General features: G+C 34.1%; 1 protein-coding gene across 3 annotated transcripts in view; it reads right to left on the bottom strand.

The window, feature by feature from the left end:
• The window catches only part of LOC127874675 (uncharacterized), a 61,055-nt gene that overhangs the window by 38,698 nt on the left and 6,128 nt on the right, over window positions 1–16,229 (bottom strand). The window contains exon 4 of one of the 3 annotated variants that reach the window (XM_052419168.1): window positions 12,914–16,145. The exons of the other annotated variants lie outside the window; for them this stretch is intronic. Within the exon in view, the coding sequence (XP_052275128.1) occupies window positions 15,541–16,145 (605 nt within the window). The 3' untranslated portion in view covers window positions 12,914–15,540. Of the gene's footprint in view, window positions 1–12,913; window positions 16,146–16,229 lie in introns of those variants that run through there. 3 annotated transcript variants of the gene reach the window in all.

Consider the following 16,229-nt stretch of genomic DNA (forward strand, 5'->3'; position numbering starts at 1 on the left):
ATAATCTTCTTTTGTATTGTAATACTATGAGCCTAAATGTAAACACTTCAATCAAAGTACTGACAGTACTGATGTATCGATGCTTTTGAAGAAATTGGATATAAAAGCATCAATTTAAGTTTATCTACATCTCCACAATTGTGTATGTTGATACGAAAAAAAATTTGGGTACAAACATTTTGGGTACGAAAATATTTGGGTACAAAAAAATTGGGTACGAAAAATTTTGGGTACGGAAAAAAGATTGGGGGTACGGGGAAGTAGTACATGTGGGGAACTTGACCCACAATCGCACATTTTCGGCCCTTTCCGTCAAACATCGGATAAGTACCTCGAAGGCAATGGTATGAATACACATTTCGGAAGCGGTAATGTGGTCCTACCTACGCGCGTCAAAATGTAATCGAAATATGTAAACAAAGCGGTAGCCTGTCAGAAATGTTTGAATTAACGAAGAAAATCGTGTATTGATGTAAGTTTTTTGAAGAAATGCGCAGAAAATACATTAAATAAGCAATGGCGATATTTTTCTCAGCCACATAATTGTTAATAGTTTGATATCACAAAATGAAAGTGAAAATATAACTGTCAATGATCTTTATAGTATGTGTGGCTTTGGTATTATTTATTGCTTTCATGTAACTGCATGATTGTGTATATGTTTACAATACAAAAAGCATAAATAATGATATAAATATACTGATTGTGCTTATAATAATCTGAGAACTATAGCCAGGTCGATTAAGGACTTGAAATACATTTTTTTTGTCCTGATTTCATGAAAACTTGACCATGCATGTCCTAGATTTCAAAATCAAGGCCCTGGTCTGACACATTGGTAACATTAAAGTTGAACTGTTACCAGGCTTCTGAAATTAGTTTGTATTGAGCTATGTAAGGAAATCTAAATCAGGCACTGATTTTCTTTGTTTTAAAACAGTCATACATCACACTTACCACACTTCTATAATAACAAATCTGGATTTAGGTGATCTTCAATGGTACATTTAAACTTTAGCTCTGTTACAAAAGTGCTGATAAAGTCAAGTCACATATTTAAATCTAGGCCATGTCAAAATCAAAATGTCAAAGACAAATGAGAGTGCGTTCATTAATTATTGTCCAATTGTTTACTACTGCTGTGAGTTTTTATATAATATAACTGATGACCATCATGTGAGAGAAAATTCACATTATCTTAGTATATCAGGTTTAGCAGCCTTTTAGATAACACAGTTGGCTAGTTTTTAATGTCGCTTTTGGGGATCAAACTCGCAGCGCAACCTCCTGCAATCAAAGTCGACACACTACCATTAGGCTTTTAGGACGATTCTGAAATTTTTCGATCCCTCGAGAGCAACCAAACCAAAAATTAAGTCAAATATTGCCGACTCGGTTTCATTGAGTCGGTTCATGAGATATAACGGAGCTCGATTGGTCATTGTCGGCTCGGGTACTACTTACATGTACCCCGGGTGCTCTTAAGTGTACTTACATGCATCCCGGGTACGGTAAATATGCGTACTCGTACTCGGTCGATATTAGACTGTACCCGAGTTGTATTCCCGCCCAAAATCCGATGTTGTAGAACGCGCAACCGATTATCTTAAACAAATTTCTCTTTTAAAAAAACCCTGGATCAAGATGCTTTTTGATTTTTGTTCCGATAATATAGAGGCCATTTAACAGAAAATTGACATAAATGTGAATATATAATTAAAAAAATAGCCGACAACGAACGATTTAGATTTAAATTTCCCGGGTACGTTTTAATATATATACCGTACCCGGGGTACATGTAAGTATACTTAAGAGTACCCGGGGTACATGTAAGTAGTACCCGAGCCGACAATGAACAATTGAGCGATAATGGAAGGTGCAACATCTCTCACGCCCCCTAGCATCGCCTTAAGCAGTATTTAATTCCCATCAGGAAAGTGCTGACGTCATTGATCCCGAGGTACAAGAAAAAAAAATTAATGTTCGAAGTAAATCATTTGATTAATAACAATTCTATTATTTGAGCCAGGTCACAGGAAAAGCGCAGTCCAATCAGTAACCAATTAAACCATTTGTTATTGTCAGAAAACCGCTTTGAAGCAAACAGCTTTCAAGCGACCGCAGGCTGATCTGGATCCAAACTGGCCACAATCGCCTTAATGTCTCTTTTTCTGCGACACAATTCATTTTACTTTAACAAGATATAAAACAGAAAGAAGAAAGAGTACAAACCAGTAAAGAGTTTGTAATCAATGTTAAATTTCAGGACAGCTTGGTGATCTGCAAATCCCCTATAATATGTTGATTTCGGGTATCATAGTCATTCAATAAGGTGCAAAATGCTCGAATACAATTTATAAAGCAAAATGTCTTTTAAATTGATAACTAAATATACCAGTATGCCAGTTTTGCCGTGTCAAGCTGTCCAAGAAGTCCTTCATTCACATCGAATATATCCTTCGAATTCCATTCATTGTTGTCATAAGCGGAGATTTAGTGAATAAATAACTCAAATACCCTAAATGACAGTTTCTAAATAGCCAAAAAAGCCGATTATTGCTGTAAGAAAATTTTGACACGAGTGTCAACATTTTCTCATGGGCGCGGCCATTGTTGTATGTTGAGGCACGAACGACAACTCTGCTAGGAGAAAGTTATCAATGATAATCAGCGAGGTATGCCGATTAGGAAAAATCGAGCTATCTCAATCGGACTGGCTCGGTCTTTTACATAGGTCGCCATTGTGAAGAATTTTTCAAGGAATGATAACTTAGACGAGCTGCTGAAGCAGCATCGTCAAAAACTAAAATTATGGTTTTCCATCAGAGGTGCTCTTTACGCCAAAATGAGGCATGGACATACGATGGCCATAACATCGAAAGAGTTTAATTTTATTTATTTAGGAACTGTTATACATTATACAGGTAGTTTCACATTAAACCAAGATCATTTAGAAGGTGAAGCCCTTAAGGCTATGAATACTTTGCTTTACAAGTGTAAAATGTATGATCTTAAACCTAAAATACGTTGTCAGTTATCTGATGTGTTTGTTGGTTCGATTCTTAACTATGCCTCCGAAATATGACGTTTTACAAAGTCTTAAGTATAGTTCTGTAAACGAATGCTACAAGTAAAACTCAACAGTTGTAACGCATGTGTTTATTGAGAGTTGGGTAGATACCCACTTTACATGTATCGTTTTATATGAATGTTAAAACATTGGTTTTAAATTAGATTGAGTAATAATATACTCCATACTTTGATTAATGAAGAGCGTCATAAGGGACACATCAATTTAGTCTCACATATTAAACAGTTGTTAACCGATTATGGTTATGGATATGTTTGAATAACCCTAGCTCTGTGTGTGTTACTTCGTTTATATGCCAATTTAGAAATAGACTTATAGATACATTTAACGAGAATGGTATGGTACATTAAGTTACAGTCCTGTATTAGACATGTTTAGAGTTGTTAAACATACAATAGTATACGAATCTTATTTGGATTTGTTACCAAGGAATTTGCGTATTCACTGTGTAAAGTTAACTATTACTGTTCACCCATTGAGAATTGAAACTGGGGGTAATGCCCGCAATTATATTCCTCGCAACGAAAGATACTGTGCGTGTTGCAATAGTAGAGATATTGAAGACGAGTTTCATTTCGTTTGTATTTGTCCATGTTATAGTGTTTTACGGCAAAAATACCTTAAAAGGTATGTATATGTTAATCCATCTGTGTTAAAGTATCACCAATTACTGACTTCATCCGAAAAAAACGAACTTGTCAAGTTGTGTAAATATATAAAAGAAGCATTTGTAATTCGCAATTAATTGATCAATAATTTCATATAACCGGTAACACTTACTAATCTTTCTGTCATTATATAGTAAGAATATACCACATGCATTTTCTTCATTTGTATTTATTGTTTGTATATATATTTTGTTTAATTTGTATTGAACTTAAGTGAATTTAATACATGACATACTTACTTTTATACTGTATGCTTTAAGACGATGTACTTATGTATCACACATTTGTGTTATATTCAACACAAATAACATACAGAACCCTTTAAAGACCATGAACCGACATGCTTGTCCGATGTTAACTTGTTATTCAACTATTTTTTCTTCCTAAAGCTTTTGATTATTCCCTCCAAGTCCTATTTAAAATCTTCATGAAGGTATAAGAAGCCATTATATTAAGGGACATTGTCTGGTACTTCTTCACAAACTTTTTCCATAGTTGCGAGGAACGCTTTATAAAGTTGGGATTGTCTGCCATCCAATAAGTACACCAGACGTAAATACTTAAATACATCAAATGGCCGTTTCTTTGGTGTTGATTGGTTCACCTTTTTAATTGCTTCAATTAAAGCTGTTGAATATGATCTCACAACGTTCGTGTCTTTGGCATGCCATATTTGCTATTTTACTGTCACTTTTAGCGGTTATTTTGAACTCCCTCATATTATTCTTACTTTCTTCCAATCCAAACGTTGAAATTCGAATTACGCACAATTCCATCAGACGTTCACGGTTACATTCTTCTGCCAACTTAAAATAGCTGTATAGAGTCGTGCAGGGCATTGATGCGTTGTCTTTGTCTCCAATCAGGATCATAAGGCAATCTTCACACTGTTCCATCAGCTTCACAACTTGATACTCCGATGCTAATGGCAGTATGGCAGCCGCAATATCAGCTGAAATTAATTTAGACGGAACTGGCAGTCAATTATTTGATGAAGTAAACAAATATACAATTCAGCAAATAACTTAAAAACCCTATATTCATACGCATGGTTTTCTTACTATCTCAGTGAACGTTTTGGCCCAATTGTATAGCAATATACTGTACTATCAAAAAAGATAATACCAGCTACATTGAATATTTTCTTCTTAAAGAAAAGTTATGATATTTTCGCAGAACTTCAACATATTATTTGAACATTAGTCAATATATACTATACATCAAATAGCAGAAACATAATCAGGAGAAAAATTAATTTCTTATTAAAGGTAATTGAGCGATGTCTTATCAAAACTGGACAATAGCAACAAGAAATAAAAATATATATGGATGCTTTAAGCTGAGGTCACCTCCTTAGAACGGTCATTTCAACGCATTGAGTGAGGGGAACATATTTCCCGGAATGCCAGACCTTAGCATAGCAATAAGCACTTAAAAAAATATGTACACATGCCAATTATTTAGACCCACTGAAATAATGTAACACTTACAGGTACGTTGGTAACATCCCGAGTTTAAGGTATCAAAATGCCTTTCTGTTTAATGCAGGTAAAAAATGCTACATACCAGGACACTGTATCATCTTTTTACTGAACAAAGTTCGCCTCAAGTGCGTTAATGGTTATATTCTATTCAGTAAAAGACAGTCCTTTAAACAGTTTTCTTTGTTATTGTATTCGTAATTGTTTACAGAATCAAGCAAAATTGTACGTTGAAAAGGCTGTTTATTTCCGATATATTACTTGCAAAATGAATGATATAGTTGAGCTATGACATTTGAAACAAACTCTACATTGTTTGATTTCTTTATTCTCTACTTGTGAAATTATATCGTGACCTTTTTTTATAAGACTTTTTTTCAAAGGTATGTGTGCCATTCAAACTTGATGCAATCGTGCCATTTTTGGAGAACGTTTTTTTTGGTATAACCTAATAATTGATTAATAAGTTTTTGAATTCCTGAATTCCGTCCCAAGAAGATGTTTATTTACCAAAAACCATTATAAGGAATTTTTCCTATTGTGGTTTAATGCAAATGGCTGATATTTTAGGCGTGTTTGCAATTACCTGTTACCCTCTCCTTAAGGTCCAGTTAAAGACAGCGCAGAAATAGAACAAACGTGTCCACGGTTTTATCCGGCAAATTTATCTCCTTCTTGTTTTTCACCTTCGATTCTTATTGGAACATTTTGTGACAGCAATGCATTGCTGACAGGAATGCGAACCGCTTCTACAACTAACGTTACGTCGGTGAAACCAATGGCCTCACCAAACATACTGACATCGATTGTTACCTTTACCTTAACTTCCGTCGGCTGATCAACCGCAGTCTCCATTTTAAAAAATGGAAAATTAGAAAATGAGAAAAAAATGTCCATGTTAGCTTGTGAAGATTGCTTATCTGAGTAATGTAAAATAATAACCTTTATTGATTGCTAACCCGAATCACTTTGACTTACGGGGTGCAATCACAAAAACATAAATTGAACAAGATTTTGATTTCAAAAGATAACCAATCAGGACGTCATGATTTTCGGCAAAAATGTTGTAGCTAAACGATTTTTTTTAGATTTTAATTTAAAGCCGTATTAATTAAAAGGCAGATTATGAATTCAAGGTGCATGTAAATGCATGTAATTGTTATGTACAGTCTTAGCACAGCCAATACTCATTCGCCGTAACCGTGTTTTACCGCTCTCGCTGGTCGCATCCGTTTTAGCCCCGCTTCAGTCTCCATTATTTGTATGAATAGTTAGCACTATATCATGACACACATTGTACCTTCATCTGCACTCGCAGGTTGGAGACCTTGCTGTTTAATGTGGTTTCATATATATTGCAAGGAATTTCCAAAGTCTGAGACACACAACAAATGCGCAAGACTACCCTCACACGTACACAAAAAACACAAACAAAACTGGGGTAAACGAAATTTTTACGGCCAATGAATAGTTGTCATCAATACGGCCTAACGTTCAGACAGACAACGTAGGTGATCTCTTCATTGTTGTGAACGTTTACAATAATAATTTTCTATTAGCTGTTTACTGAAATTTCTGTTTGAGTTATTCTTTTGAAAAGTTAATTTAAATGTCTACATATGTGTCATTGAAAGTCCGCCTGTTTAAGTTAAAATGATACAAAGGCACCCGAAATGATAGATTCACCTGCTCTTTGGAAATTGGAACAAACGCATGTGTTGGTTGTTTTCGTTCAAGATACGTACGCATTTTGTATCAGGATTCTTTGTGTAATTTTGCATAAAACAATATTTATATACAGATACAGCAGTTGTGTACATGAAATACATATGTTAAAGACATATAAAAGTGTTGTTTAAGGCAAACAGTATTTGAAATCGAAAAGACTTAAAACATATATAGATTTTTGAAGATTAACAAAAAAAACTAACGCCATAAGAAACAAAAAATATGTTTCAAGTTACTTTAATACCGTAGTGACATTTCTTAAAGATATTTACAATACTTCAATAGACGATTTATTATGAAATAAATAATTTTGAACTGCATTTCCAAAACTTGGAACATATTTTTGTCCATGATGTCGATGAAAGCATTCTGTTGCTATTGCACTTTAAATAAATATTTAATTGAATACATATATTGCTTATTGTATGTTGTTTTTTCCGTCAGATTAATTTTTAGCTCATCTATTTTTTGAAAAACAAAATGAGCTATTGTCATCACCTTGGCGTCGGCGTCTGCGTCGGCGTCCGGTTAAGTTTTGTGTTTAGGTCCACTTTTCTCATAAAGTATCAAAGCTATTGCATTCAAACTTGGTACACTTACTTACTATCATAAGGGGACTGGACAGGCAAAGTCAGATAACTCTGGCGTGCATTTTGACAGAATTATGTGCCCTTTTTATACTTAAAAAATTGGGTTAAGTTTTGTGTTTAGGTCCACTTTATTCCTAAAGCATCAAAGCTATTGCTTTCATACTTGCGACACTTACTAACTATCATAAGGGGACTGTGCATGCAAAGTTATGTAACTCTGACTAACATTTTGACAGAATTATGGCCCCTTTATACTAAGAAAATTGAAAATTTCGTTACGTTTTGTGTTTTGGTCCACTTACTCCTAAAGTATCATAGCTATTGCTTTCAGACTTGGAACACTCGCAAACTATCATTAGGGGACTGTCCAGGACAAGTTGCATAACTCTGGTTGTCATTTTGACGGAATTATGGCACTTTTTTGACTTGGTAACTTTGAATATATTGTTAAATTTTGTGTTTACATCCACTTTACTTCTAAAGTATCGAGGCTATTGCTTTCAAACTTCAAATACTTTCATACTATCATGAGGGTACTGTACCTGGCAAGTTAAATTGTACCTTGACCTTTGAATGACCTTGACTCTCAAGGTCAAAATATTAAATTTTCCGAAAATTGTCATGACTTTGTTATTTATGATCAGATTTGATTGATACTTTGACACAACAACTCTTACCTGACATACTACAATAGACTCCACCCAAACCATCCCCATGCCGCCCTCCCGAATCCCCCTCCCCTAAAAAAAGTAAGTTTTATGTCCCCCACCACTATAGTGGGGGACATATTGTTTTTGCCCTGTCTGTTGGTCTGTCTGTTGGTCTGTCTGTTGGTCTGTCTGTTGGTTTGTTTGCTCCAACTTTAACATTTTGCCATAACGTTTGCAATATTGAAGATAGCAAATTCATATTAAGCATGCATGTGTATCTCATGGAGCTGCACATTTTGAGTGGTGAAAGGTCAAGATCAAGGTCATCCTTCAAGGTCAAAGGTCAAAACAAATAATTTTAAAGCGGCGCAGATGGGGACATAGTGTTTCCGACAAACACATTTCTTGTTATTTTTAATTTTTGAAAGATCATCTTATAAATGACCACACCCTCACACTATACCCCGACCCGCCCCCGACCCCCCCCCCCAAAAAAAAAATTTTGTTTTGAAACATGGTTAAAAAAACAAAAATATTTATTTTTATTATTTTATTTTTGAAAAGACCGTCCAACTATCCCACCTAAGAATCCCCCCCCCCCCTCAATTTTTTTAAAATATTTTTTTTGCATTTTTATTTCTTATTTTTGGAAGATAATGTAATAAATGACCACACCCCCACACTATACACCCCTCTCCACCCCACCCCTCCATCTTTTTTGATTGAAGTATTGAGATAGGTCTCTTCACCTTTAAAAAGAAAAATAGATGAGCGGTCTGCACCCGCAAGGCGGTGCTCTCGTTAAAAACTGCTGTAAGTAAAATCAACCTAAAATATTTACTCGTTTGTTAGTAAACCGCGAAGGTAATATTATAATTAAAATCAAGACTGAAATTTCTTGTCAACCACCGAAATGTGTAACACATTTTAATACAGATGTATATTATATTAAGGACACTTATATGAACTGTAAACATAATTGTTTGTTTGTTTCCTTACGATTCGGTTGTCACAACAGTCAGCTAATTATTTTGTTGAGGTAATTTTTTCTCTTCGGCATATGTAGTTTTCAATTTACAGTAAGGTTATTTCACAAACATGCATCGTATCACAAGCAAGTATCGTAGAGTAAAGCTCAAGTAGCCGTTATCGAAATGTACACTCAACGCTTCTATACTATTATCACAGTCGGATTGGTCAGTGTATGTCACGTGCTTGAATTTATCAATTTATCTGTGTTGACTTTACAATTATATTAAAATCAGAGGTGATTAGCTGTAGATGTGGAGTTTTATAATGTATTTTTAAATTGTTAAAGGCATACAATTTAGTTTAGTAGCTATGCACATGATTGTAATTAATAATATAATATATAAATTTCTTCAGTAATTTCAAATTGTTTTTATGTAGATATAGAACAAAAGCTGGATAACTCAGACACTACAATCATATAATTTTTACAAACATACCTTTAAATATTTATGACTAATAAGGCGTATTACATTAAGTGGCAAAACTTATGGAAAAAATATTGGTAAAAACCTGACCAAGCAACTCAAAACACATCCTTACCACCGAGCAGCATTGATGTTTTGATGTTGTATGTATATGTAATTCTAATCAGAACAACTTTTAAAATTAGTGCCGATATTAACATGTTTGCAGGGCGAAAACAACAGTTCATGAGCGTTGACTTTGAATTGAGACCTTGACCTTTTCACGAAGAGCTTTGCAGTTTTACGAAACGCATTGTCTGGGCATGGTGATTGATGAACTAAAGGACATTTGAAATAATTTCAGGCATTTACACAGTTTTAGAGCGGAATTGAAATCTGATAGATCAGAAATGTTAACTGAGCCAACAACCATTAAGCTAAGAACGCTTCGACATCTGTAGTTCTTTAAATAATATACCTGTTAAATGCTTTTAACAAAATACAGGTTGTATCAATCGTTGAAATATGTCCTGTATTATGCTACTCGCTGTTTTCCGATTTCGTATTACCATACTAGCCGGGACTTTATTCGACCCATTCAATGACGTCACATTACGCGCACCGAAAACAAGAAACCCCTATTTTATATTACGAAATATATTACGTAGTACATCGTGTGACGTCATTTCTGTGACGAAACACAATAGTTTTATTTAAAATCTGTGGAATTAAAGGACATGTTGGACGTAGTGTTTTTTAACAGTAAACTATTTGTTTAAAACATCGAACGAATTTATTATTCGGAGTGTGTGTTTATCATGCATCAATGTAAATTTCGATACTGTAGGAATACAATAACATAATGTGGTTTAAACTAAGTTTCGAAAAACACATGAAAGAATAGAAGTGGAAGTGCATATCGTTTCAACGTCTTTGTTATACACATTGGACTAAAGTTGTCAACTTAATTGTTATTGGCGTCGCACTGAAGTGCGGCTACTCGTATGTAAAACGTTTTTTTTCGCTTATGGGAGGAGAAGTTATTTTACGGATCAATGCATATATTTTTGTTGTCAGAATATCTTGCATAGTGGTGATTTTTTGTGTAAATTAGTTTAAATAAGTACTGCATTTGTGCCTATTACATTTACTACAACATTTATTGCCAATAATGCAAAGCTTATTATTTTTAATTAATAACTGATCACAGGGACTGGGCAATAATGAAAGATCACAGGGACGGGGCAAATACGCGAACCGGTGAAACTTTCTGGTTTTGTATAAAAACAAAACATAATCAAAATATATGTATTTTGTGGTTTTTCTAACAATAGCGCAGACTGTTGCTGTTCGAGTTTTTGTTAACGCGTATTTTCTTCAATTTTACAAGACGACATCGATTACACGGTTTATTGCTTTATTGATAACCGTTACACTACAGTCATTTATTAATATCTTAGTTAGAAGGTGATTTTTCAAGCGGTTCCGTAGTGTAGTGGTTACACACTCGCTTCACATGTGAGAGGCCCAAGGTTCGAGCCACAGTAGAATCAAATTATTTTATGTGTGTTCTATGTTAACTTTTTGTTTTGATGTAGATATTTTAGTTTAAATAAATATGCTGTTTTATTGTAACCATTTTTTGTTTTTATTATGCCCATGAAATATATGTGTGAGAGGGTGGGGTGGGGGGTTCGTAAACACATTAAAACTTTTACAGTGTTTTCATATCAATGAGTACTCAACCCCTATCGTAAATGAGCAACGTAAGAATAAGCTCAGAATCATCTCCCCTTGAAGTTGAGAAAAATATGAAATTACGCCTTCAAGATGAAGCAGATTTTGTTAAACCTACACAGTTCTGTTCCATTAATGAAAACTGCACATGGATGCCAGTAAAAAAAGGAAACCAATGTAAATAAAATGAACTATGAAATATTTGGGGTTACAACACAAAATCATAGATAATGGTTATTTGGGGGTTATAACACAACATCATAGATAATGGTTATTTGGGGGTTATAACACACAATCATTGATAATGGTTATACCAGTATCTTTTTCTATTTTGTTTAAAATAATCGGCCAATATATTAATATTTACAGTAGAAAAAAATCGTTCCATGTAACTTCATTGAGTGCCTTTTACACTGAAATTCCCGACACCCTTTGATGCTTTTCATCAATTCTTATCTTGTAAACATTTGATTTACGATGTCTCGTAGCATGTGGTATTTCGCATCACACTCGAGGCTCCGCCTCTTGTGTGAAACGTCATCACACAAGCCATTCGACTGATACAAACTCTTGGAACAATTGACTAGCGTAATATTCCATAAATATTGGGGTATAAGTTCAAACAAATATTGGCCTACAAATATTGCACAGGGATATAGCACAAACATTGTGTGATGTTGTATCACAACAAATGTAAACTTCAGCCTGATTATTCTTCACATATATGTTTAGGCATCACTTTTTAACGTCCATTAAATATGTATTCATGAATTGAATGTAACGCCTCAGACTGATTTCCCACAGCAATTAGATGAGAAACATTCATAACGAAAATGACATAATATCCTATGGGTGGCGATAGAGTTTGGGGTCGAATCAGCGTCGGTTGTCTTCACTAATGCAAAAAACCGGCATTTGTATTTAAATACGTGTTTTCAGACAGGGATGTTAGGAATGGTTTTTCCGAAACACAGTTATTTACATGTTCATAGGTATTCATGTTTTGATAGTCTCCATGTATGACGCAAAGGGTAGAGATGTAATTTGTGTTCATGACAAACCGTCAAATATGTATCATGCTATTGCTTACTAATTAAATTCTTGGTATAGGTATAATACGGACAAACATCAGTTTTACAGAAACACATCTATAGTCTTACCAATGACCTTGAACTATGACCATGACATTGAAGGAAGCTATATGGATCTTGTGCATAAAAAATATGTTCATAGGTGTACATTTGTGTCGAGTAATTTTTTTTTTATGCAGGTCAATCTTTAAGGCAAAACAGCCATATTTTGATTATAAAAAGCTGGATAATGACGTTAGGCCTCATGTGTGATTTTTATCTGAACCTTTTTGAATGTTAACATTTGTATTTATAATCAAGTTGAATAGTGGACACGTAATAATTCGTTAATATGTCTTAATAGTTTTTATTGTGAATTGACTTCAAATTTGACATCGACTTTGACAGTTAATGACGTGGTTCTCGCTCCTTTGACTTTAATGTTATGCAGAAAAACAAGACAAATATGGATTATTTTATTCACATACATATAAAATCAAAACATAGTCTGCCTGAAACATGGGTATTTTTAAAGCTTATGTGCAAAGATAGTATTGTTTTATATTTCATGCTAATTAGAGTAATGTCAGTTGTCACAAAACAAAAAGGAATATATATTTCAGAATAAAAAGCTCGATTAAACCATGTTTAACCAATAATGGGATTTATGGTTTTTACTATAACACTATGTCATGACCACAAGTGGTATTATAATGTACGCTCCTCCTTTGTTCATTATAAACAATAACTCCAACGTTTTAATAAGTACATGTAAGCGTGATGCGACTGCGTAGTTTTATCGCATTATGTTTATACATTGCTACGTTAAAATAATATATAATATTTATGGTACAAGTACTTCTCACCATTGAAACCCGGGTTCAATTCCCGACAGCATAAATGTTAACAACGAGCTGACAAAGCAAAAGTATACACAAAGCCCTTTTAAAGGGGCCACTTATCCTTTTGGTAAATTTACAAAATAAAACAAAAATGTTTCAGATTCGCAAATTTCGAAGAAACAGTACTACTGAACGTTAACCATGCTCTAAAATATCAATTAATGCCTCTTTTGACGATTCAAAAACCTGAAAATTTTAAAGCGTTGCAACGCGAAACGATTGAATAATTTGGAGAGTTCTGTTGTTGTCTTTATATGTTGTGATACTACGGGGATTGCTTCTATAAAGTATAAAAATCAATCACACATTGTTTCAGCACGGATGGCCGAGTGGTCTAAGCGATAGACATTTACTCCATGGGTCAATGGTTCGAGCCAAGTTGAAGGTTACTTTTTCTTTCTTTCTTAAATTTGTACCTTTAATTTTATACTTGTTTTTTTACTTGAGCTTTTAAGTTCCAATATTTACATTTATCAATATTATGTTCTTAATGACAAACTTCAATACATGCCAAAATCTGTGGAAAGGTCCCTTTAAGGAGAAGTTTTAATGGGTTATTGAAAAATCATCTGAACTTGACACTATTATCATAGGCGGTCACCGTATAGAAAAGAAACGTACGCCTGGATATGCTTTTTATGATATAATTTATAAAATACAATATTTTCAACCTCAACATCATTAATAGTCGCAAATCATTCGACTCGATGACAAACAAGGACATAATTAAAATTGTCGATCTGTCAACATAAGTGACATAGATTTACACCGGCTAAATATCTAGTTCAACTTGTTCAAGGGTAGAGGCAAGGCAAGACTCGTTTATCGAATGTCACGAGTTATTTAAATGATGTTTGTGAAAGTCTTCTTAATTGTTGTAGAATAAACATCTTTTTTGAATGCACGTAAGTCTTCAAACTATATTATGTTATAATTTTATATACATGTAAAAGGTTCTTTTCAGCTTGTATTTATTATAGGAATATACTTTAGCAAAGAAAAACTCGCATTCACATATCAAGATCGGTTTACACCCTTTTAAAATATGCTGTCAATTAAGTTAGAGTTGTTTTACTATTACTGTTTGTAGTCAAGATTAAGTCACGTGATGTACAAAGCTAACTGTACTGTAGCACTAAGCTCTCTCTGACACCAGCTTTCTGGCGTGTTCAACCCACTGTAGGTATATATTTTTATTAAGGTTCTTATTGAATACATTTTGAAAACTTGTCCGCAGTTCCTATTAACACCTAAGTATGAGAAGTTTTCATTATGAAACACTATGAAGCTATCATCATAGATTTAACGGTTGTTCCCATTTAAAGGATGGTCTGATATACAATGCAGAGGCTTTAACAAGCTTGCAAAAAAAAGGTTCCTTCAGCATGTAGCACTCATGTATGATGGGCCGTTTAAGGACACAATGAATGATATATAATAATTCAATTCGCAGAAAAGGCAAAAAAATGTCAAAAAGATAAGTCTCGCTTTCCTGTAACATGTGCAACCTGATCAACCTATGTGTTCTGTCGATATAAGTTTAAACAATTAACGATAAGGTGATGTCATCACTGAGGAATTTATGACGGAAATTAACATGCTGGCGAATGAATGTCGTTTTTATTAACACAAGCGGACAGATAAGAAAACAAGTATCTACTCTACGCAGATTTTAACACATATTGCAAAAGCAAAAACAAAAACCAATTTATACATTATATTTGTAAATGGGCTACACAAAAGTAAAGAGTAAGTCTCGATCTACAAAACACTAGCTGTTCCTGGCTTACGCTGTTACTATTACGTTATAGATTACACGACTGGTCCTATTTTCCTATTCTTTAATATTTGTACAGCTCGCCTAAAATATCCATATCAATCATTCATGTTATTTATAATCTTAATTAAACATTATATTCTACGATTATCCATGTATTTCAAGGGAATTTTGAAGGACGCCATGTTAAACATATCGTATATCACTACTAAGATATAAAAGAAAGCGGTATAATACTGCTCGCTTCGCGCAATTAATTATCTTCGCCTAACATAATAAGGTATCTTTAAAATGTATTCAACATCAATCTTGTAGGTTCTGTATAAATGATATATAGCATATTTTACACACACACACAAAACAACCACTCTTATATACGCATCACATACTTCAGTATGACAAACAGAGCTTTATATCTTCCGGAAACCAGGGATTATTTCTTGGAGGTCAAATTTCAAATCGTGGGGAAGAGTTTTAAATTCGTTGTAAACGGGAATATCATTAGGATTCTTGAAACATATATCACGCATGTTTTCGATGCGTCTTCTATACTCAGTTGACCGTCGTCCATTGAAATAATAAGCTATTCGTAAACCAGTAAATACTTCGGCGACGGTACTTTTGTTTTCGTACTGAAATGAAGTGTTTTTTTTAACATGCAAAAAAATGTCGGTTTGTTCTTTTTGTAGTGCTCTTGCATCCGCTTCAAAAAGTTCATGCCTTGTACATGCACAGTTTGAGATCTGAAGCTCACTTTCTGCTGATATCTTATATTGTGTGATGTAGCGCTTTCTGTCATTTAGTGGAAATGTAGAAACCCAAACGGCGCACGTTTCTCTTAGACGTTGTCGGTCGCAGTTTTCAGCTAGATTTAAATATTTGCAAAGACTTTCGCATGACATGTACATATTCGTCGTTTGTTCAATCAAGAAAAGCAGACAATCTTCACATTGCTCCATTAACTTGACGACTTGATATTCCGATGCCAACGGTAGAATGATTGCGGCATCGTTTGCTAAAACCATAAACATCCAATTAGATCATGTTGAACCAAATGTTTCACTACATTTTTAGTTAAATTGAATGACGATGTAAAACT

The sequence above is a fragment of the Dreissena polymorpha genome, chromosome 3 (assembly GCF_020536995.1).
Source record: "Dreissena polymorpha isolate Duluth1 chromosome 3, UMN_Dpol_1.0, whole genome shotgun sequence".
In the NCBI taxonomy this organism is placed as follows: domain Eukaryota; kingdom Metazoa; phylum Mollusca; class Bivalvia; order Myida; family Dreissenidae; genus Dreissena; species Dreissena polymorpha.